Below are 25,128 nucleotides of genomic sequence, written 5' to 3' on the forward strand. Positions count from 1 at the left end.
ACGTGGGAAGCCCGAGGGTCACTTTATTTTATTTATTTATTTTTGGCTGCATCGGGTCTTAGTTGCGGCATGCGGGATCTTACGTTGCAGTGTGCAGGCTTCTCTCTAGTTGTGGCGTGCGGGTTTTTTTCTCTCTCTAGTTGTGGCGCACAGGCTCCAGGGCACATGGGCTCTGTAGTTGTGGTGCACGGGTTCCAGAGTGCTTGGGCTCTGTAGTTTGCGGCCCGCAGGCTCTCTAGTTGAGGCGCATGAGCCCAGTAGTTGTGGTTCATGGGCTTAGTTGCCCCCTGCAGCATGTGGGATTTTAGTTCCCTGACCAGGGATCGAACCCGCATCCCCTGCATTGTAAGGGGGATTCTTTACCACTGGACCACCAGGGAAATCCCGAGGGTCACTTTAAATAGAAGGGGGAGGGTATGTGTTCTCATCTCCCCTTTTATCTAAGGGATGATTTTCAGATGCCTGCACATAACTGTGGTCAAAGGAAAAGGTTCTTCTGGGAATCCCAGGAATATTTATCTTACTTGAGAAGGAAAAAACACCATGAACACTGGATCAAATACAAACTGACTTAAAACATGGTTTAATGCCATATTTCCAATACCAAGATAGCAGACAAAAATATAGGTATTAAATATCTGCTTAGCTTGTGTTGTTTATTTCAAGCTGGCATTTAAAAGAAGAGTTCACATGGATATAACTTATTTTATTTTATTTATTTATTTATTTATTTTTGGCTGTGCTGGGTCTTTGTTGCTGTGTGCAGGCTTTCTCTAGTTGCGGCGAGTGGGGGCCACTCTTCGTTGCAGTGCGCAGGCTTCTCACTGCAGTGGTTTTTCCTATTGTGGAGCACAGGCTCTAGGTGCATGGGCTTCAGTAGTTGTGTCTCATGGGCTCTAGAGTGCAGGCTCAGTAGTTGTGGCGCATGGGCTTAGTTGCTCCACAGCATGTGGGATCTTCCCGGCCCAGGGCTCACATCTGTGTTCCCTGCATTGGCAAGCGGATTCTTAACCACTGTGCCACCAGGGAAGCCCCACATGGATATAATTTTAATGGAATTACTTAATGTTCAATAAAATTCAAGTGTAGAGTACAATGTACTCACCATGTACATGTATTTCCTAGCTCAGCTGCTGGAAGGCCCAGAAACAATAATACTACAGTAGCAATGTGTACACTCAGATCTTGGTTTTTTTGTTTTTTTGCTCTACGCGGGCCTCTCACTGTTGTGGCCTCTCCCATTGCGGAGCACAGGCTCCGGACGCGCAGGCTCAGCGGCCATGGCTCACGGGCCCACGGGCCATGGCTCCGCGGCATGTGGGATCTTCCCGGACCGGGGCACGAACCCGTGTCCCCTGCATCAGCAGGGGGACTCTCAACCACTGCGCCACCAGGGAAGCCCCAGATCTTGGTTTTTAAATAACACTTCCCACTAAAAAGAACTAGGACTTCTTGGAGAAATGGCTTGGGGATTCAGAGTCAGGGCAGGGAAAGAACAAAGATGAAACTGGAACATTTTGATGCATCAAAAAGTAAAGAAGTACCCCCCAATATTTTTTTGTTAAATAATGTGAACATATTGAAAGATCACAGAAGTCAGCTTAAAAATGCTCCTTTTGATTAAATCTGGGATAATCTGAGTATCAAAATAAATAATGACAGTAAGGGACTACAATCCACTGAGTAAAATAAAAAAATCAATAATAAATAAATAGCTTGATAGATAAGTAAGTAAATAAATAAATGGGCAAGAAGAGAAAAAAGCTCTTTCTTGCAGCAAAATGCCAACTAATGAATGTAGAAGGAACAATAAAGTTTAAAAATCACCATTTTATAACTCAAAGTACCAACTGATTCAGGCAAAAATCATCAATGAGTGTCACAAATAGGTGGTGAAAGTTTGATATTTACATAGTTTCAAAGTATCTTCTCACAAACCACTTACTAATAACAAAGAAGAAATATCTGGTAGATCCCATCTTAACTAAATGATCCAAGTTCACATCAATAATGGGGCAAGCAGACACCGTGCATCTCCTGATGTGATACACTGAGAAGGACACAACATCACTTCTGTGACATTGCTGCCCAAACATGCATAACCTGAATTATTCATGAGGAAATAACAGACAAATCCAAACTGAGGATAGTCTACAAAATAACTGCCCTGTGCTCTACAAAAATGTTAATATCATGAAAGACATGAAAGGCTGAGAAATTGGTCCACGTTAAAAAACTGAAGAGATGGGGTAACTAAATGCACCAGTAATCCTGGATCAATCTTGAACCATAAAAAAGCAAACCAAAAAAAGTTACAAAATATATTATTGAGACAACTGATAAAATTTGAATAAGGTCTAAAATTAGGTAATAGTATTGTATCAATGTTAAATTTCATGATTTTGGTAATTGTACTATGGTTATACAAGTGTATATTCTACTTGTTAGAAACACATACTGAAGTACTTAGGGGTAAAAGTCTATTCTCAAATGGCTCAAAAAATCTAGTTATCTATAGCTATCTACCTATCTATCTATCTATCTGGACAGAATGTAAAACAAATGTGTAAAATATCAACAATTGGTTCATCTATATGTGGGAGTTCTTTCACAGTATTTTACAACTTTTCTCTAAGTTCAAAATCATTTAGAGATAAAATTTTAAGTACTCATCAAGCTTAAGATACCAGGGTTGAAGAATGCTAGCTAATGAAACCTTCTATTAACTCATTTGTGTTATTAGTTCAAATGTGGTCAAGTTATTTGTTCCTGAAATTCTAACAGATTCTATAGTGAAGAACTATCATTTTCTGAAGAGTCTCTCAACCTGAGATTCATTTTGATCAAGTAGGTAAGAGAAGCCCCTCCCTCAGCTAACAGGAGTCATCACTTCCAAGAACACTCAAACTGTAATGAAATATATGAGATATGCTTAAAGAATAAAATTCTTTTATTATTTTACAGTCAACACCTTTAGAAAAAATTAGGTATTTATTTCAAATGATCACTAGGCTGGGAAGTTTTCTTTTTGTTTTGGTTTTTTACTTTTAATCAGAATTTCTTCATTTATGGTAGAAGGGGCACATTCAAACTTCCAACAGAGTATAAGGCCATAGGGAATACTGGAGCTTGGGGCACAAAAAAGGTATATTCCCCCTCTTGAAGATATTTTAAGTCACTTTTTTTTTTTTTCTTTGCGGTACACGGGCCTCTCACTGTTGTGGCCTCTCCCGTTGCGGAGCACAGGCTCCGGACGTGCGGGCTCAGCGGCCATGGCTCATGGACCCAGCCTATCCGCGGCATGTGGGATCTTCCTGGACCGGGGCACGAACCCGTGTCCCCTGCATCGGCAGGCAGGCTCTCAACCACTGCGCCACCAGGGAAGCCCTTAAGTCACTTTTAAAATGAAACACTACAGCATGCAAACAAAACAGTCTGTGAACTCTATTCTGCACTCTGTCAGTTTGCATTTCAGATATGGAATCGTAGCTAGATAATTAAATGACTCATAAACAAGCATCCAGATAGTTATTATATCTGGGTATACCAAAGAAAAAAAGGCCCAATATGATTACTTTTTTCCTTGAACTTAACATTGTCTAGATATCTGCATAAGAACTCAAAATTGTACCCCAGGAACATGATCATGGGTTGGTAAGTTGATTGGCTTCAGGTCTCCTGCCGTGGTTTGGGGACATGACTTTGGGCAAGTTTCTTCACCAGGTTGGATCTCAGATCCCTTTTCCTTAAACTGAAGGGTCAGGTAAGATGAAGGAAAGCAAAGCGTGGCACTCTTGCTGACATTCCCTCCCTGTGCCTGAACTCAGGGCAGACACCACTCTTAGATAGTGACATTCTTACTCCTTGAGCTCAGACTGGCCACACAGCTCCAGGAAGCCAGCACTAACTGATCAGAGCTGACACATAAGATGAAGCATATTTGTCAGGCTTCAACTAAATAAGTTCTAAGAGCCCACTGAGTTGGAAAGTACCATCCAGTTGCATGCGTTCAAAAGCTCAGATGAAGTGAAGTAAGTCAGACAGAGAAAGAAATATCGTATGATATCACTCTTATGTGGAATCTAAAAAAATGGCACAAATGAACTTATTTACAGGACAGAAATTGAGTCACAGATGTAGAAAACTTATGGTTACCAAGGGGGAAAGTGGGGTATAAATTGGGAGATTGGGATTGACATATACACACTACTATATATAAAAGATAACTAATAAGAACCTACTGTATAGCACAGGGAACACTATTTGGTGCCCTACAATGACGTATATGGGAATGGAGTCTAGAAGAGAGTAGATATATGTATATGTATGCCTGACTCACTTTGCTGTACAGCAGAAACTAACACAACATTGTAAATCCAATTAATTTAGAACAGTTTTTTTTAAAAAGCTCAGATGAATCCACTAATTCCCTTATTTGTGGCTACTCTCAAATAACCAAACAAGTTTTGTAAGTGGTGTTGCTTCCCCACCCAGAACTTCTCTCCCCCGGGCTTATTAATTTCCACAACTGATTGTTAACTGATGATCATTCTGTCTCCTCTAACCTAATAAGTGGACAGGGAGGCCAGGATATGGTTCAAGTGTTAACAACACTGAAAAACTGCAACCCTAAAAAACCACTCACATTCTTTTTTTTTTTTTTTTTTTACCACTTTTTAGTTGTTTTTTCACCAGACAACAAAATTATAAAAATAATGCTCCTGTTTGGACATGCTCCAGTTTGAAGAGCTCTACTTTAGAAGACACAGGGAGTATGGGTAGTAAAAGAATATAAATTATTTCACTCCATTTCATTTCTCTTTCAAACTTATACATTACACATTAAATTTTTGTATTAAAATATAGATAGGGAAAGAAGGACCCATGTGAGAACATGCACATGATAAATAGTGCAAAGATTACGTTCCTTAGGAGTTTGCAGATCGCAAAAACTATATCTGACAGGTGTAACCCCTGAAAGTTGTAGAGCTGGGGGCTACAGCATAGCAAACTAGGATTTTCTGGGGGGAGAGAGGGAGCCTGGTATTGTTTTTCCTTAAGTCCCTGGTATATGATAGTTACAGGCTCTTTATGGTGGTGGTAAGAGCATGGACTCTGGAGCCAGAATGGCTGCGTTCACATTCTGGCTACGCCTTACTAGCTCATTATTGACCTTGGGCAAGTCCCATAACCTGCTGATAACACTTTCTGACACATGATAGGTGAGCTACACATCAGCTAAATATTCTTTGCAGTCTTAAAGTTCTCACCAGAGTATGGCTGGAGTTTTCCCCCCAGCAAACTCTGATAGAGTCCACTGACCAGAGATATGATTTCAGCCTAGCTACAGCTAATGCAAAAGAGACTAATCAGGGCATACTCAGGAAGCCAAAGTTCATATCGAGGCTGTTTTAATGGAAACTTTATGAAAAGTCAGTTAGCATCTTTGTATAACTTGTATAATTCTAGTTTAGAGTCATCATTCATTAAAATTCCAAGAATGATACTACACTGCATTTATGTTACATGTCATCTGTTGTTGCTTGCTTGAGTATGATATACCACACATACAGATTAATGGCCAGCCAGGCAAGGAGCTGGACTGCTAGTTTCAAATGCTCAGATGTATGAAGAAGAGCTTTAGCACTACATATGTTAATGAAATCAAACTATAAAAATGACATTGAACCCATAGTGTACTTAGATTTGCTTTTCCCCATTATCCAAATCATTCCTTCACACTGCATTGGTTCCTAAAGGTGTCTGACATGAATTATTTCAGGTTAAGATCTATTCTTTGGTAGCAAAAATCAAGAAGTATCTCTACTTTCTTTTTTTATTTATACATTTAATCTATTATTCAAATTACTTATAGAAAATTTGATTTTAAAACTTCTCCAGAGAAGAAATGAGACACTTATCCTGAGAAAATAAGCCAGAAATCTTAAGAAATTAAAACAGCTGTATGATAAAATCAGAAACACAAAATTAAACAATATCGTGTCATCAAATGAACCCTGTGACACATTTTCCTTTTAAACCAACTTTGAAGCTCAATCTCAGGTTAGTTCGCTTTGTAAAAGTAGAAAATATGTGAATGTTTACCTTACTTTTAGCAGATTACATCCATTAAATTTTTTTAGTTTTTTCAGCAAATAAATTTAGCATTCCTTTGACAAGGAATAACAGGAATGCCTAAGGTTTTTCTACATTTGCATTTTTTACAAAGATAAACTAGCCTTATGAGACACTGTCAATGTCATTTGTGCAGGAGCTTTTGTGCAGCTGGGAAAAAAATGTAATTATTTTGCAGAAGATCTTGAAAACCAGTCTTACAGAGGAAAATACTGCAATTGTTTTAAAAGGATATTTGCTACACTTTCAAATTTATATTAAATTTTTACAGCTGCCCTAGCATCATCCTGCTAATAACCACCCACTGACTTACAAAATAGAGGAGAAGATAAATGTTTTCTAAAATTTTAATGTGGAAAATTTCCAACATGCACAAAAATAGAGAGAAAAATATAATGAACCTCCATGTACCCAAAACCCAGCTTCAACAATTATCCACATTTCACCAATTCTGATTCATTTGTTCCAATTAAACATTTTATTACCTGGAAATGGTTCATGCTTTTGCTTTTGAGTTTGAAAGCACTGGTAGAAACAAAAAGAACAAAAACTTTTCTGGCATTAATTATCTTTCATAAGTAAATAATGAAGTTTTTAAAAATGTCATTGATCTATGACTTTTTCCTGCTTTCAGGTGGTACAATAAGAGTATCAGCCGAGACAAAGCTGAGAAACTTCTTTTGGACACAGTAAGTCTCCTTAAACTGTCTTTGAACTTCAAATAAAATGAATTGTGTTACTTTTTTTCAGCCATGCTGTGCTTTGTGCTAATGCAGTGAGTTGACATATTGGATTGACAGTGGTGTCCATGTCTGGTAAAAGTCTTCTGGGGGTTCACAGGGTTAGCATACATCAGTATAAGAAACCTGGAGAGGATCAAAGGCCTTGGTATTCACGTGTGACCGTGACCACAACTTCCGTGGGTGGTCTTTCGGGCTGTGATGGCTGGCCCTGGGGAGCTGTGGTGCTGGTCTTCCTTGCCTGCATCTCTGGCTGGGTCAGGGGTGCCTGTGCTTCAGATTCAGCCTGGTTTGGCTGTGTGTGGATATAGAGGAAATACACCACTTGTTTTAACTTATTTTTCATGCAACCATTCTTCTTGAGAGCCATACGGTGCCGGAAGCAGGACTGACCTTACACAGGGGTGTCAGGATTAAGGGAGAGAAGGCGTGGTGTAGTGAGGAAAGTACTGGGTCCTGGCCACTGCTCTGGCTCCAACTCAGCGTGTGACTTCGGAAACATCTCTTCTTCCTTCCGGGCCTCAGTTTCTCAATGAGTACAAGAGGAGCACTGGACTAAATCAGGGATGACAATTACCCAGACTCATACTGCCACTCTCTGCTCCTGGCCCTGTGGCTGACACAGTTGATCAGAGTTCATGGCTTTGGGATCCTTCTCAAAACAGTGCTCCAGGATGCTGCCATCAATTGACTGGCATGCAAGGTAAAACCTCTTCCTGGATCAGAAGATCATTTGTTATTCTAAAACAGTGCCTCTAAAAGTACCTGTGGTGATGGACTACTTTTTGTGGTTGGTTTTTAATTCCCAATCTGTCACAGACTTATATTTTGTAAAATACAATAAAAATGAATTATCAGAAAAAAAGGAAAAATAAGAAGCAAAGACATAAAAAATGCAAGTCCAATTTTTTATTAGTATTAGATTCATTAAACATAAAATTACTCTGTCTGATTGCTATAAAAAGATTCTAAATGCTTACTCTCAATTTCTTTTTTTATCTGGTGGTGGACCAGTAACAATTTGCTAACTGGCACCCAACCATACACCACACTTAAAGTAGCACAGAAAATTGCACATTTAGGGCCCTTGCAGAGAAACCAAACGCATGGAGGTACTGAGAGAAAACTTTCTACAGGGAAATCAATCAATTTATCAGCGTATTTGCTTAGAGCAGTGGTTCGCAGGCCTGTCTGCACATTAAAATCACCTGGGAAACATTTTCAAAATACCAATGCCCAGGTCCCAGCCCAGATTCATTAAATCAAAATCTCTAATGGGCTAGAGGGGTGGGATAGGGAGGGTGGGAGGGAGACGCAAGAGGGAGGGGATGTGGGGATATATGTATATGTATAGCTGATTCACTTTGTTATACAGCAGAAACTAACACACCATTGTAAAGCAATTATACTCCAATAAGATGTTAAAAAAGAAGAAAACCTCTAGTGGGTAGGGTCCAGGCATTCGTAATTTAGAGGAAAATCTCTCCAGGTTAATCTAATATTCACATGATGTTAATGACCCACACCCAACACAAGCCTCACCAGTGAGACCAGAAAACAGTAGGCCTGGGTTGATGGAGGCATCAGTCTCTCTGTGCCAAAATGTTAGCCCTGTTCCTGCCATTTCATGTTCCTGCCATTTCCCAGTTATGGTTTGAAGGTATTTCCTATCTTTAAGAATCTTAAACTGCAAACCTCTCCTGGATGGAATGAAGCTGGAGTGACCAACTCATCCTGGTTTGCCTGGAACTGTTCCAGTTTTAAAACTGAGAGTCCTATGGCCCCAGAGCCCCTGCACCTCAGTCCCAGGCAAACTGGGACAGTTGATCACCCAAACCGGTGACCATTACCAGTTTGGACAGTGGCTAGGGGTGAGCTTAGAGAAGGAGACCTGGGAAGATAGCGCCCACCGATGCAGAGGGCGCGGGTTCGTGCCCCGGGCCGGGAGGATGCCATGTGCCGCAGAGCGGCTGGGCCTGTGAGCCATGGCCACTGGGCCTGCGCATCCAGAGCCTGTGCTCCGCAACGGGAGAGGCCACAACAGTGAGAGGCCCGCATACCGAAAAAAAAAAAAAAAGAGGGCAAGTCCAGTTTGTGGATTTTCCAAAAGACTATTTGTGTTTACCAGTGACGGATGCAGAACAGGCAGTCTGTATGATGTCAGCCGTCTCAATCAGCATCTGTTGCCTTTATGACATCTGCACCATTTCCTTTATTAGGATTTCTCAGTATAAACTCACATACCTTACCATTTTGCTGAGCACAGATCTAAGCACATAGAGATACTTGAGACAGGGTCTTTGATCTCAATAAGCTTTAGACTCTATTGAGAAACAAGACAAACTCAGAAGAAACAGAGGATAATCTAAGAAAAACTGAGCATATGCAGCAGGCTTTCAGTGGCCTCAGAGTTCTGAGAATATTCTAGAAGAATTAGAAAGATTTCATGGAGAAAGAGGAACTAAGCTGAGTCATTACTAGACTCTGGTTTCTCCTTGGTTCCACCTCGACTCAACACAATTATTTCCTGTGGTTCCCAATATCACACATTAGAATCACTGGGAAATTTTTAAAAATACAGACTCCCAGGCCCCAGCCCAGACCTACAGAATCAGACTCTCCAGGGTTAGTTTGTGGGAACCTATATTTTTTCAAGTCAAACTTGTGATGCATATGTGGCCCACTCAGCACCTATGTTATTGGATAACATAATAAATTATTAAATTAACCAATAAGAACTTATAATTAAATAAGAATTATACTGAGTTTAAACAAGTGCAGTTTTGTTATTTTCAATCCCACGTTGGTTAATGAAGTATTGCCCATGGAGCACCTAAAACAGCCCACATTAATGATTAGCAAAAGATGATTTCTATTTTACAGCAGTTCTTTGGAGACACAAATACATTCTGCTTGCTAGGGCAGTTGAAACATTCCTCCTTATTAATATTCTAGACTACTTCACCAAATCCTCTTTGCCTCCTTAGGTAATATAAGGGCAAACTTCAGTGGGTCCCTATATTGTATGATTTTTGAAACATCAGCTGAATTGTTTCAGGGGTGAATTTAGTGTCTCCTTATCTAACAATTATAGGACCCTTAAAAGATTGATTGATTCATTATTATTGACCAAAAATGGATTTATTTTATTTTTATTAAGTAAATCTCCTGATATACTGCCCCATGCATATTTCTCCACTAGAATATAAACCCTTTACCTTGTTCCTGCTGTACACAGGACCCCAGAACTGTACCTATGATAACGTAGTTGCTCAATGAATATTTATTGAGTGAATGAATATAGCAAATGCTTAAGAAGTGTTTTTAAATTAACAAATATGCTGTAGGAGAAGCTGGCTAATCATGAGCATCATTGGGGAGCTTTTAAAAAATACAAATTCCAGTACTCCGGCCCTCACCAGTCAGAAGCTTAGGAAGTGGTACCCAGGTGATTCTGGGTCTTACCCAAGTTTGGGAACCACAGAAAATATCTCCTATTGTGTCCTATCAATTCTTCGGATAGCACCTCCTCTAAGAAGCCACTCAGGCTTTCCCTCCCACAAGCTGTGGAATGTGGTTTTTCCACACCTTTGAACCCTTGTGGTGCAATGTCATGACATCTCCAGTGGCTCTGTTTTCACTCAGCCTCGGACCTCAGCAGTCTCTCTTCTGTCGTAACACATTTAGGTAGAGGGTGAATTCCTTGCCAGCAGGTACTCTATACTTTACAGCATTGCATACGTTGGGTGGCCTGAATTTTGGGCAGAAGCCTTATCTAAGACATTGGTTTATCATATTTCCATGATTCTAAGATGTTATTAAAGATACAGTACTGACTCCATACCAGGATTTTTTCAAGAAAAGAAATGAACCACCTCCAGAATGAAGAGTGGCTATCTGTCAGAGACACTCTTAAATTATAATGCGGTGTGAACAAGCTATAAGTTATCAGTCCATCTTTTTCACAATAACCTACCCTGTGTAGCAAGATTATCTTCTGTAAGGTGCCCTTCAAATCATATGGACAGAAAGAAAGGAGTAAATTCCTAACAGTCAACATGTCTCAGATGAAAGCAGACAATGGCATTAATACTTCTAACAGATGGTATACCATAGCATGTGATACTAACATCTAATGATAGTCCTAATAGTCCTTGTTCTGGTATTATATTCCAGGAACTGTTTTATGCACTTTAATTCTCCCAACCATCTTGCAAAAGTCATTTTACAACTGAGAAAACTGAAGCTCCTACATTTAATCAGGAAACATCTGTATTGATAGAATTATAGACTGAGTTAGAATTCCTTTTAAAGAACATCTGGTCCATCCCCTTTGTGCTACAGGGGAGTAAACTGAGTGTAAATCAGTGGCATAGCCTGGACTAGAGCAGGAACGCTTCTTCATAGACACACACACACACACACACACACACACGCACACATACACATGCACGCACACACAGTTAGTAAGGGAATATATGAGTTAAGTTCTATTCTCCCATCCCTATACTTCCCATCCGTGTATTTTACCCCCTTGGCATGATTTTTTTCTATTGTTACATCTTTATTTTTCTAGATAAAATAGTAAAAGGTAAAGTGAGACCTTGACTATATCCCGTGGGAACAAGCCCCCTCCCTGACCTACCCTGCCTGCATTGCACAGATCAGTGCCCCTATGCATGGCAATGACAGGAGCAGAGACCCTTTAGACTCCACCGTTCTTGGTGGTTGTGACTTCCTCTGAGCCCCTTGCAGGAAGTAGGTGATAAGGCACATGCCGGATGCGTCCTTTTCCTCAGAACCCTGCGCTGCCTCAGCCCTAAACCAGAGTTTCCTGTCACCAGCACTGAATGCCACCTAGAGCAACTACGATGGAGGAAGAGCTCTGCCAGCCTCCCGTCCTCGGCAGAGCTGACTGAAAACTTTACCTCTACTTTGTCTGATGTCTGTGAATCAGTTTACTCTTGTTAACAGTTGGGCCCCTCTCTAATCACAAATTTTAAAAAAATAATAATGGTTTCTTTGAAAGAATAACAACAACAAAACATTCTTAATTAAATAGAAGAGACATTACCACTCCCTTCTTCACAGATAGTTGATAAACTTGGGGTCTTTTTGGTCTATGTTTCTTCCCTTTAGAATAAGTTACATATGTAGATAATGTCTGCCTCAGCTAAAGTTTAGTTTCTTCCTGTCTTGAACTTAACCCATCACATTTCAGTGAGGCAAGAGCAAAAGCTTCGATATTTGGCAAAAGGGGAGAAATTTTGAAGACAAGTGATGGTACATGTAATACATGGATGAATATCACAAACATGATGTTGAGTAGAAGAAGCCAGACACAAATTCATTATTCACAACAGCCAAAAGTTGAAACAACCCCAATGCCCAGCAATTGATGTATAGATAAACAAAATGTGGCGTAATCCATACAACGGAATATTATGCAGCCATAAAAAGGAATGAAGTACTGATACATGCTACAACTTGATGAACCTTGTAAACAATATGCTAAGAGTAAGAATCCAGTCATAAGAGACCACATATTATATGATTTCATTTACATGAAATTTCTAGAATAGGCAAATCTATAGAGAAGTCATATTAGTGTGGCAGGGGTGCAAATGATACTGAGGTGTCTTTTGGGAGTGATGAAATATTCTAATATTATATTCTGGTGATGGTTATACAACTCTGTGATTTTGATAAAAATCACTGATTTGTACACTTAAAAGAGGAGAATTTCATGTTATCTAAATTAGGCTTCAAAAGCTGTTTTAAAATCTAATGAACTAATCTGGGAGTTTTTGGTGTCACATAGATCACCTTTACTTCAGAAACTGAATAAACTACTGACCCCAAAGGGGGGAAAATCTAATTTTTGGAAAATCAAGGGGTTTTTTTGTTTTTCGTTTTTTACATCTTTATTGGAGTATAATTGCTTTACAATGGTGTGTTAGTTTCTGCTTTATAACAAAGTGAATCAGTTATACATATACATATGTGTCCATATCTCTTCCCTCTTGTGTCTCCCTCCCTCCCACCCTCCCTATCCCACCCCTCCAGGCGGTCACAAAGCACCGAGCTGATCTCCCTGTGCTATGCGGCTGCTTCCCACTAGCTATCTACCTTATGTTTGGTAGTGTATATGTGTCCAGGCCACTCTCTCGCTTTGTCACAGCTTATCCTTCCCCCTCCCCATATCCTCAAGTCCATTCTCAAGTAGGTCTGTGTCTTTGGAAAATCAAGTTTTTTAAAAGGGCAATTTGCATGCAAAAGTTAGAAGGGTGTTTACTGTTGCACTGGATAAACAGTTTACATTCATATCTGAGAAGACAAAAATAAGAATCTGGTTAGTTCTCTGCTGTCCTCACCATGTCCAAGGTCATGCAGAGAGCACACTGTAGAGAATGTGGGAGGCTAACTATGGGCATAAGGTTGTACTATTGGTCCAGAAAGATTGACAACTCATTTTCTTAAATTTCAAAAAATTCATGAAATACAAAATCATTAAAGTAAATTCTGTGTGTTCAAAGACAGAATACTAGGACTGTCCTAGAGTACTACGACATCTTAGAAAAAGAAATGTAGCAGCTTTCTGTATTTTCCTCAATTCTTCCCCCGCTTTCAGGCAACAGCCAGGGCAGCCCTAGCTCACGACCTTGAGAAAGGAAGGTCAAGGGTGGACAACAGAGACCTGAAGATTCAGGTCTCAGCTTTGAATTTCTTCCTTTCTTTTTCCAGTTTTAGTGAGACATAATTGACCTATAACATTGTATAATTTGAAGGTGTGCCACATAATGATTTGATTTGTGTATATATTGTAAAATGATTAATACAATTTTAGTTAACGTCCATCTCTATACATAGTTACAATTTTTTTTCTTGTGAAGAGAACTTTTAAGATCTACTCTGAGCAACTTTCAAATATACAATACGGTATTGTTAACTGTAGTCACCATGCTGTACATTACATCCCCAGAATATATCTTATAACTGGAAATGTGTACCTTTTGACCACCTTCATCCAACTCCCCTACCCTCCGCTTCCCTCAACTTTCAAAATAGACTCTTGAATCTCCCAGCAGAGAGAAGAAGAGTTTGGGGAGTCTCACAAAATTGTTGTGGTAACCTCTAAGTTTGGCAAGAATGCACAATGATGTAAGGGCCAACCGTCCCCCCCAAATTCCCCTCTGCAGGGTTAGGGCCAAGGCAGAGGAAGCAGGTTACATGTCTACATGAGGATGAACTTTCTAACTATTAGTGCTCTTTCAGACGACAGGGACTACTCTTCAGGACTGTTATAAATAAGAAATGCATTTTCAGTTGACTCAGTGGAGACCAAATCTGGATGTCCATAAGCCTTTTAAAAGTTCAGGTCCCAGGGCCTCAGTCCTGGAGATTCCAAGTGTGTAGGTATGGGGAGGCGGGGTGGGAGGGAGCATAGCAAACAGCTCGTAGTCGTTGTTTTCTTTTGTCTTGTTCTGTGATTTAGATTCTTCAGGTGATTGTGATCACCAACAGTTTGGGGCACAGGGGTTTAGGGAGTTAGGCCAGATCAGTGGTTCTCAACCAGGGGTGATTTTGTCCCCCAGGGAACATGTGACAGTGTCTGGCATCCAGTTGATAGAGGCCAGGGATGCTGCTAAACATCCTATGATGACAGGGCAGCCCCCATGACAAAGAATTACTGCCCCCCAAATGTCTATAGTACTGAGGTTGGGATAACCCTGGGCTAGAGAACCTTTCTAGGGTCTTCTAAAAGGTCGTTTCTAACCCTGAGATTCTAGGATGCAAACAATTAGCATGGCCATCTGTGTATTATTTGTATGTGTAGATGACCCACCTTTGGGATTAGGGGGTGGAAGAGCTTCTAAACTGTGTATATTTTGCTCCATATACAACAAGTGTATGCCCACCACACGAGGTTCCTCTCTCTCTGGCTTTCACTTATGGCCCTTAGTGTGTCTAAGTTAAGCAAACCATAGCAACAGATTTTGCAAATATCACCAGCACAGATTGACAGGTGGGTAGGAACAGAGCCTTAGACACAAAGTACTCAAAAAACAGAGTTAAGACTTTCAAGTTCCTACCAGGACTGAAAAAACTGGTCTCCCCGTTTGTTAGTACTTATTTCATCAGCACTGGCAAAATTGTCAGTGGGGTGAAGGGTATATGTTGAGGGCTTCCCCTTCTCTCCACTTCCCTCATGCAACCAGCAGCTTCGTGTTCTTTCTCCTTTTGCCCTGCAGCAAAATCAGCACTTGAGAAAGGGCCTACAAAATATATTCCCATTAAGAAACTGATGAAGCTTCCAAGACAGAAGTTTTGTGCCCTTGTGGGGAACGGAGAAATGGCTTCTAATGTTTGTTGAATGGAGGCACCATGGACTAGTAGAATGAGCAAAGGTTTTGCTCACCTGCCACATTCAAGGTTCAAATCCCAGGTCTGCCACCTATATTTGTAGGTCGTAAGAGAGTCACTTCAGCTCTGCAGCACTCAGTATCCTCATCAGGAAATTGAAAATAATAACATCTAGACTGCAATGTTGTGGTGAAGGCTGGGCAATATCTGTAATGAGCTCCAAGAGGGCAGAGCTTATGTCTGTTTGCCTTCGTTTACTGCTTATGTCATCACTAGAATAGTCTTGGAACCATGGTAGGAGCTCAAGAAACGTCTCTGGAATGAATGAATGGAACGGTAGCCATTATAGCTGAAAGGCTGCTCTGTGCCAAGCTGGCCTACGGTATTTCCTCCTTTCACAGGCAAGAAAGTGAAGCTGGATGCACGAGCCTGGTTTCCTGGGATCGCTGATTTTCCATTCTTTCTAACCCTTCCAGGGCAAAGAAGGAGCCTTCATGGTACGAGATTCCAGGACTCCAGGGACATACACTGTGTCTGTTTTCACCAAGGCCATCGTAAGGTATGGTGCTAACTCAGCAAAGTGGGGAGAGACAGTCCTGAGGTGGGTGAGCAGTGAGCCACACACAGGAAAGTCAGACAGTCCCTAGAAATACTGTGTTTCCCTGATCCCTCTGAGAAAACCAAGGCTAGGGAGATTAAGAACATAACTGAAGTCACTTACCTAGAAAGTGACAGAGCTAGAGGGCTGGATGCCAGGTTGTCTTCCCAGTTGGCATCCCTGAGTACAAAGCTCTAAAGAAATAAACTACCTGGTCCTGTATTTGATGCATTTATAATTTAATCCAAAGAATAACAGAAAAGATACTTTTGACTGCAAGTGAGAAAATATGAATTCTAGTTCTGGCTCTGCTAATAAAACTATCCACCATTTATTGAGTCCTTACTACATGCCAGAACCTTACAGATCCTTTCACTGGGGGCTTGTCACCTGGGTACCCTCTGCCTAGCACATAGCAAAATTCCAGACTCCCAGGAGAAAATTAAGCATTGAGCATAAGCCACATTATTTATACAAACAACTTAGGTATAGGGAGCCATCCTTATCAGTCAGAGAATGGTGAGAGCCCTCCTGAAATCTAAGTTCTCAGAAGCCAGCCAAGGGCCAATCTTGCAAGCAGGCCTTTCTAAGGATAGCAGTCAGGGCTGCTATGTTAACTCTGATATACAAAGCCAAATAAGTACGAAGGGGCCAAGATGCTTCCTTAACATATGCTGAAGATTAGTTAAATCCACACAGCAGGGAAGGCAAACATGTGGCCCATACAAGACGACTGCCCATTTTGAGGTTTTGGAAGAAACATCACCAATCCATCATGGCACCAATCCTGAGTCCAGATGCAGCCTCAGAGTCCTTCTTAATACAGCAGCCAAGGCCAGCCTGTCAAGACTGACACACAAGTTGAAATATATCTGCAATCCATGTGAGAGGGCAGAAAACAAAGCTAATAGGAATCTGCTACCTGTAGACATTTCTGTCTCTAAACGTTGCCTCTTAATCATCACTGCATTTATGTTTCATTTGTTTAAGTGAGAACAACCCCTGTATAAAGCACTATCACATCAAAGAAACAAATGACAACCCCAAGCGATATTACGTGGCTGAAAAGTACGTGTTTGATTCCATCCCTCTCCTCGTCAATTATCACCAACACAATGGAGGAGGTGAGTTCTAAGGGACAAGGCCAGAGGGGGACCCTCACAGGGGAACTTGGAGAAAAGTGACAAACACCCAGCTGGGTTTCTTCATCTCAGACAAACTGACCATAAATAATAACTATACAAATAGAAAAGGATGCCAAACATTTGATTATATTACATATTCTTCATTAGCAAATTCTGCTGCTGGAATCATGAGATTTCACTACCTGCCCACCTGTGATATTATACCTCTTCTCAGGGAAAATGTAATATCAGTGACTGGGCTTTGGAATTTGTTTTCCAGAATAAAAATAGCTTTTGCATTGGATTATATTTTTTCCTGGTGATTTGACTTGGATGGTTGCTATGATAAAACTCTTAATGACTGCCTTTCACTTTGTAATCAACCCAGGCCTAGTCACTAGACTCCGGTATCCAGTTAGTTCCTGGAGGCAGAAAGCCCCGGTCACGGCAGGGCTGAGATATGGTAAGTAGTGCATTTGGGAATGTTATTCATTTGCACTAACTCACATCCCTAGAGGTCTGGGGTAAATTCTGAATGGACTTCCCCAGACGTAAAATGATCTCTGGAGATGGTGTGCATAAATGAACATTTACAATGTGTGTAAGATTACATCTATACGTATGCACATTTATCTAGGTCAAATCAATGTCTATTGGTTTTAGATGACAGTTCATCAATGAAGTGTTTACTGAACACCTACTTTGTACACAGCACTCTACTAAATGCTATTAGAAAAAAATATTAGAAACCAGTGCTATAGTACTGTGTTCTTGCCTATTTTCTAGAACTTCTGTATCATCTAGTTTGTTAGGTATGGGTCCATTGCAAGTGCTGTAAGCTAGCAGCATCCAGAAATGTCTGTCTGCATAGCACTGTGTTAAATTTTTTTGAATGCTTTTAGGCAGGGCGTGCATCTCTAGGGCCATAGGCCCTACTATTCCTTCTTGTCCTGTGGAACCGTTTCACCCACTTGTGATTTTCTGCCTGCATCCCCTGGTCCAAACTGTGCTGGTCGAGGAGAAGGCTGGTGTACCTTTCATTTTATATCTTCTAGATTGGTGGTTCTCAAGCTTCACTGTGCATCAAAGTTACATAGGATGCTTAAGAAAAGTGTTGACTTCCAGCCCCGACCCAACATTTACCAAAACACAGTCTCAGACAGTGGGGTCCTGGGGTTGCCTTTTCAACAAGTGCCCTAGGTGATTTTGACACAGGGGTTAAAGGGTGATACTTTGAGAAACACTGTGTGGGCTCTCCATCCCTAACCAGCACCATATCTGCACACAGTAGGTGCTCGGTACTGTTTTCTGTTGAGTCTGTGCCTCAAAGAGATAGAAATTGAACTGTTTATGGTACTAGACCAAGCATCAGGAAAGGATAATGCCCCTCAGTCTCCTTATAAAAATAAGATAATTCTAATACCTGTGGAATCCGAATGTGCTCATGCTGGATGGAAGCCCAGATAGCATTTTATGAACCCACTCATTTTTGCCAGTGTGAAAATTGAGACTCGGATCCCTTTTATTCTTTTTTTGAGCATTTATCGAAACCCTACCTATTGCGAGACTGTGTGCTGGCTTGCACCTCTGTACCAGTCCTCTTGGAATCTACCACCTTATCCCTAACCCCTGCTAAAGCCTAGCAAGTGCTATGTACATAATGGATGCTCTTGATGGATAAATGAATGAATGACCAGTTCAAATAAAACTTGCTCTATGTGAAAATTGACAATAAAAATTTTTCAATCAGGTATAGGAAATGGTTGGGACCTTAGAACCCTTTCATTGACTTTCTTTAATATCTCAACTAATGCCATCCTCCTTTCTCTTTCCATGTAATCGTCCCCACGCACATTTTTCATGGCTTTCAATATATGTTCTATGTTATTATTTGGGAAAAAAGATACTTTTATCTGTCTATAGTTCTAGGTATACAGGCTTATATCATCTGCCATCTTTGAGTTATATTAACAATAGGCTAACATTCTGTATAGGGCTATATAGTCTCCTGGGAGTCCTATACATCATATCTACTGCTTGCCAACTTTGGAAAACTCTTTCTCTTCCAGGGAAATGGGTGATTGATCCCTCAGAGCTCACTTTTGTGCAGGAGATTGGTAGCGGGCAGTTTGGGTTGGTGCATCTTGGCTACTGGCTCAACAGGGACAAGGTGGCCATCAAAACCATTCAGGAAGGAGCTATGTCAGAAGAGGACTTCGTCGAGGAGGCTGAAGTCATGATGTGAGTGGCCAAAACAAGAGTATGCAGAGATACCTTGGGAAGGATGTTCTGTGCTATGCTCTTTGAATACCATTCTGATGCCATCTTGTGCCACCTCCCTGCTCAAGTCCAGCGATGGCTTCCCATGGTATGGAGAATAACTCCGAGCTCCTCACTGTGGTCTAAAAGGCCCACCGTGGTCTGGCCCTGCCCACTCCCCAATCTCATCTCCTGCCCATCTTTCCTCTGGTTCCATGACATGCCAACCACACTGGCCTTCATTCATTCTTGCATACACCAGCTGAGTCCCTGCATTCTTCAGATCTCAGCTCAATGAGATATTTTTGTTTGGGGGAGGGAGTGTATTTTGGGGAGACTAAACTTAGACCATCTCACCCCTTGCCATTTTTCTTCAGGAAACTCTCTCACCCCAAGCTGGTCCAGCTCTATGGAGTGTGCCTGGAGCAAGCCCCCATCTGCCTGGTGTTTGAGTTCATGGAACACGGCTGCCTGTCAGATTACCTGCGCAGCCAGCGGGGGCTCTTTGCTGCAGAGACCCTGCTGGGCATGTGCCTGGATGTGTGTGAGGGCATGGCCTACCTGGAAGAGGCTTGTGTCATCCACAGAGACCTGGTAAGAGGGTGTAGGGCAAACCCCTACAGGTCCAGGGTGAAGGCGCATGTCCCACTGAAATGTAGAGCTACGAAGACTGGGAATGCATGAATCAATACCAAGGCATAAGCCATCTTCCTTCCCCTCTCAACTTCTTCCTTCCTCCACCCACTGTGGGATGTCCTCGTGGGACTCAGATCTGGGCTCTATTTCCAGCCCCACCTCTTTCACCCTCTGAATTGGAGTTTACGTTCTTTCTAAATAAAGCTAACAGCCTCTCCTTCTTAACCTCTCTGTGCCTCCTTTTCCTCTTGGTAAAAATGAAAGAAATTGACAAGCACATGTTTCTCAAAATGTTATCCAAGGATCTGCCAGGATCACATTGGGGTGATCCTAGAACCATCCTCAGAATCTCTGGGGGTTGAGGCTTGGGAATATTCATTTTAACATGTCCCCCTGTGGGATTTGCAGGCACATTAAAATTTGAGACTCATGGATCTTTTCTTGGTAAGGGCTCTTCCAATCGAATTAGGGACCATGTATCAGCCTTACTGAGGAATAGTTTTAAGAGAATTAGCAACTTCAACACATTCTTATTTTAGTCAAATGGGTGACAGTTTCTTCATATCATCCCTGAGGTTAACGTCAGGTTGCACTGGAGTTTACAGTTGGTTACACAACACCATGGATTTTTCTTCTGATTAGGATCCCAGGAATGAAGATGAAAGACCAGATTTACTCATCATGTTAAAGGATCTTAACATTCAACTTTCCATCAGGCACTAGTGAAGCTTAATTAGCATTTGTGAAGCTCCTCATTGCTTCTGCACAGCAGCACATGGAAAAGCAAAGGACTGTGATTATAGGAGACTCCTTAATTACTGATTACCCACCAAGTTTTCCTTTCCCTTTCGTTTGCCTGTCTCTGCTCCAGGCTGCCCGGAATTGTCTGGTTGGAGAAAACCAGGTCATCAAGGTGTCCGACTTTGGGATGACAAGGTAATACGGACCTGTGGTGCCGGCAAAGTCTCAGGAATGGGATGCAGGCCACTAGGACACTCAGACGATCTCTCTCCCCAGGTTCGTCCTTGATGACCAGTACACCAGTTCCTCAGGCACCAAATTCCCAGTGAAGTGGGCGTCCCCGGAAGTCTTCTCTTTCAGTCGCTATAGCAGCAAGTCGGATGTGTGGTCATTTGGTAAGTGTCATTCTGGCCCCACTCCCACATGACCTGGGACTGAGGGCCAGCTGTTTTATTTGTCAAATTCAGGCAGCCTTACTTGCCCTGAACACTGGATGGTGAGGGCGTCCCACTGAGAGTCTGTAGAAACAGCTCTGAAAGGAATGAAGGGGCCCTCATTATTGTATCTATTCTTGGACATGTTTGAAATAGGGGCAAAAATAAAAGCAAACACAGGATGCTGGTGATAGCTGCTGTGACATCAAAAGCTGGAGTCAGGAGATTAGAATATGAGCCCTTGAGAGCAGGGATCATGTTTTTTTCAACATTATATTTATTCTCACATTTATTCCCACATTTAACTCTCGATAAAGTATTTTACCCATTCATTCAACAACGATTTATTGAGCATCTACTACATGCTAGGAGCTAATTTAGGTGCTCACAAAGCAGTGGTACATAGGATAGAAAAGGCTCCTATTCTCTTGGAGCCCAGTTTGAAGGGGAGACAGCAACAATCATGTAAACAAGCTAACAAATATGTGTATAAGATAAAGTCAGGTAGCGGTAAGTGCTATGAATAAAACAAAAGAGTAATGGGAAAGAGAGGAACTGGAATGGAGGGAGGGTCTGTTTTATTTTATTTATTTATTTATTTATTTTTTTGCGGTACGCGGGCCTCTCACCGCTGCGGCCTCTCCCGTTGCGGAGCACAGGCTCCGGACGCGCAGGCCCAGCGGCCATGGCTCACGGGCCCAGCCGCTCCGCGGCATGCGGGATCCTCCCAGACCGGGGCACGAACCCATGTCCCCTGCATCGGCAGGCGGACTCTCAACCACTGCACCACCAGGGAAGCCCTGGAGGGTCTGTTTTAAATAGCACGGTCCGGGAAGCCTCTCTGAGGAGGTGACTGTTGAGCAGAGAGCTGAATGATGAGAGGGAGCTGTCTCCATTTGAAGGTCCAGGGAACAGTGTCTCTAACAAAGGAAGCAGCAAGTGCCAAAGTCTGGTGTGTCCAAAGAAAAGGGGTACTGACTTAGTGGGAGAACTGTAGGCAATGAAATTGGCAGGCCATGGTAAGGAATTAGAATTTCTTATAAGTGCAAATGGGCAAGAATGAAAAGACAGAATGAATGATGCTGGTGTGGCAAAAAGTACTAATTATTCTTGCTGATGTGTCCTGTCTTTCTAAGCCATAGTTTTTGCATATTAATGTATACACAAAACTATACTGGACAACCTCTTTGACTTGGATTGTAAGAAGGATTCTACTTCGGACAGGAATAGTTTGGAGTTTGATGTTGTCCTTCTATGTGAAGGGAAGGTTTGCCAAATATATTGGCTAGTAGTAGAAACCAGGGAGAAGAGGGCTAATTAAATCTCTTAGGAGAAGAACTAACTAATCTTCTCCAGCATTTTAGAATATCCATTTCCAACAACCAAGTGATTTTTGATTTTGAGTCCTTCTAAATTGTTCCTTAAAGTAGTTACCCTGTTCAACAGGCCTAACTATGACTTGGTTAGTCAAATTGAAGGTACAGAATGAACTTAAAAGAACAAAAACTGTGCTTGAGCAACCTCCCATTCTCTTTTCCCCAGTGCATATAACTAGGAAGGGTACGGCTGATGTGTGGCCACTCTCTATCGGTATGGCGGGTCATGCTGCACCAAGCCAGGTGTCCCATAAAGAGATGTTTGCAGCCATGGCCACTTTGTCACATTCACCTGCTGACTTGGAATGGGGTTTATTCTGCCACAGGTTGTCAGCCTAGGACTTTGCTGCTGCATCTTATAATTAGAGGGTTGAGCTAAAGTCCATCCCTTCCTAGGATATGTCATCTGAAGTGTCTGACTGATGAAAGCAGAATAGAGGGATGAGAAAACTGGGGTGGCAAACCTCAGAAACAGAAACCTGGATGGAAGAGAGCTTTTGCCTGCCTCAAGGCCACTGGGCTTTGTCACGCATTTTGAGGTTTATCCCCAATTAACTGCACTATTTTTTTTAACATCTTTATTGGAGTATAATTGCTTTACATTGTTTTGTTAGTTGCTGCTGTATGACAAGGTGAATCAGCTATACGTATACATATATCCCCACATCTCCTCCCTCTTGCGTCTCCCTCCCACCCTCCCTATCCCACCCCTCTAGGTGGTCACAAAGCATGAGCTGATCTCCCTGTGCTATAGGGCTGCTTCCCACTATCTGTTTTACATCTGGTAGTGTTTATATGTCAATGCCATTCTCTCACTTCGTCTCAGCTTCCCCTTCCCCTTCCCAGTGTCCTCAAGTCCATTCCCTACATCTGCGTCTTTATTCCTGTCCTGCCCCTAGGTTCTTCAGAGCCTTTTTTTTTTTTTTCCCTTAGATTCCATATATACGAACTGCACTATTTTAAACAAGTCAACTAACCTCTTTGGGCCTTACTCAGTTCCTCAATGCTTCACAAGGTTTGCATGAAAGCAGTTGTTTTCCAGCCAGCTTTCCCCCATTTTCCAAAGAAATCTCACTAGAAATCCTGGCATCTTGGGGGTGCTAATTGGTCTTATTTACTGAATTTCCATAACTCCTGAGGCATTTCTGAGGATCCCTTAGAAATTCTAATCCAGTTGTCTGGGCTAGGGCCCAGGATCTGCCATTGGAACAAATTTCTGAGTTGATTTTTCAAAACTTCAGATGTTTTAGGGATCATACTTTGGAAAACTCTGCCCTCAGGATCCCTGGACTATGCTTTGAAAACCACTGGATTAGGTGATCTGCAAGCTCTGTTCCCACTCTGACAACCTATGAATAGATGAGTACATAATAAAGCTGGTTGTAACATTTCTACTGAGGGCAAAAAAGGAAAAGGGATTAAATCAGAGGTCAAAAATGGACAACCTAAAGATTTTTGCTTGGTTAACACAGTATTTCTTTTAAATCAAATTGAGTTTATACTTTAAAACTCCCAATTTATGACTTATCTTTAAAAAATCAGAAAATGTAGCAATTCAGAGCCCTCATTCCCAGGTGCCCTATGCTGGCTGGAGCTAAATCACAGCTGCCCTTTTGGGGACAGAATTTTTGACCTCCAGTTTTTCACAGTCCTCCCTAGTCCCTGTTATGCAGACCTCATCCACTCCATTCATCTATAGCATGTGTAGACATTTGAGTTTACATCCCCTGAAACTTTTAGTAGTAACATTTGAGTTAGATATAACAAAGGGCTGAGCTTGAACATTCTTCACCACTAGGAAGGTAGGGAAATCGTTCTTCTTTAGAAATAGCACAGGCCTAATAAGCCTCAGGTGGCTTTTGATATTGTACTTTCTGGAGGTAGGGACTTGAATCTTAATGTCAAGGAGTCTGTGATTTCTAGAGGTAAGTTGGTTTGTTCGCTATTTAGGAACTTTATCACTAGCTGTTTCGATTCACCATTTCTCATAGGTGTGCTGATGTGGGAAGTCTTCAGTGAAGGCAAAATCCCGTATGAAAACCGAAGCAACTCAGAGGTGGTGGAAGACATCACCACTGGATTTCGGTTATACAAGCCTCGACTGGCCTCCTCACATATCTACCAGATCATGAATCATTGCTGGAAAGAGGTCAGTAAAGGAAGTGGTTCCCCAGTAGGGATGACAAAATAGATTAGCAAGAAAGTGATGTTGAGCATCTATTAACTAAAGGAGTTACTCATCCCCAGAAGAGCTGGCAGGGACCTTAAATGTTATTTGATTTGTAATATAATGTCACAAGCCATCAACATACTGTCAGAAAGGAAGAGTGGGGAAGGCCTAGGTCAATTTGTTGAGGAAAAAAGCATCTGTGACATCATAAAACCATTAAATATACATGAAGTTAGTTCTATAAACTGGTAAACAGAAGTTCACTGGTGCTGTGAAACTATTAAAATGACTGAATTAAAATTCATTTTATTCATACAACAATTCAGAATGGGAGCCAATTACTCTGCACCCTCCCAGACATCTCAGTTATCCTTGGGTGGCAGGCTATGCCTTAAGCCACATCAGCATGAGTGTTAGATGTCCTTGGGTGAGTTAGCAAATTTTAAATTTCAACCACAGTTGAAAGTTGCTGAATAGAGAATTAACACAAATTCAGATCATGGAAGGGTAACAGGGGGGATTTAAAAAGTATAGGATACTTGGGTTTTATC

General features: G+C 41.6%; 1 protein-coding gene across 1 annotated transcript in view; it reads left to right on the forward strand.

The window, feature by feature from the left end:
• Positions 1-25,128, forward strand: part of ITK (IL2 inducible T cell kinase) — a 65,691-nt gene that overhangs the window by 37,279 nt on the left and 3,284 nt on the right. The window contains exons 8-16 of the mRNA XM_060092099.1: positions 6,770-6,824; positions 15,716-15,798; positions 16,828-16,961; positions 17,350-17,424; positions 19,031-19,202; positions 19,598-19,814; positions 20,728-20,792; positions 20,874-20,992; positions 24,399-24,556. Of these exons, the coding sequence (XP_059948082.1) occupies positions 6,770-6,824; positions 15,716-15,798; positions 16,828-16,961; positions 17,350-17,424; positions 19,031-19,202; positions 19,598-19,814; positions 20,728-20,792; positions 20,874-20,992; positions 24,399-24,556 (1,078 nt within the window). The remainder of the gene's footprint in view (positions 1-6,769; positions 6,825-15,715; positions 15,799-16,827; positions 16,962-17,349; positions 17,425-19,030; positions 19,203-19,597; positions 19,815-20,727; positions 20,793-20,873; positions 20,993-24,398; positions 24,557-25,128) is intronic.

The sequence above is a fragment of the Mesoplodon densirostris genome, chromosome 3 (genome assembly GCF_025265405.1).
Source record: "Mesoplodon densirostris isolate mMesDen1 chromosome 3, mMesDen1 primary haplotype, whole genome shotgun sequence".
Taxonomy (NCBI): Eukaryota; Metazoa; Chordata; class Mammalia; order Artiodactyla; family Ziphiidae; genus Mesoplodon; species Mesoplodon densirostris.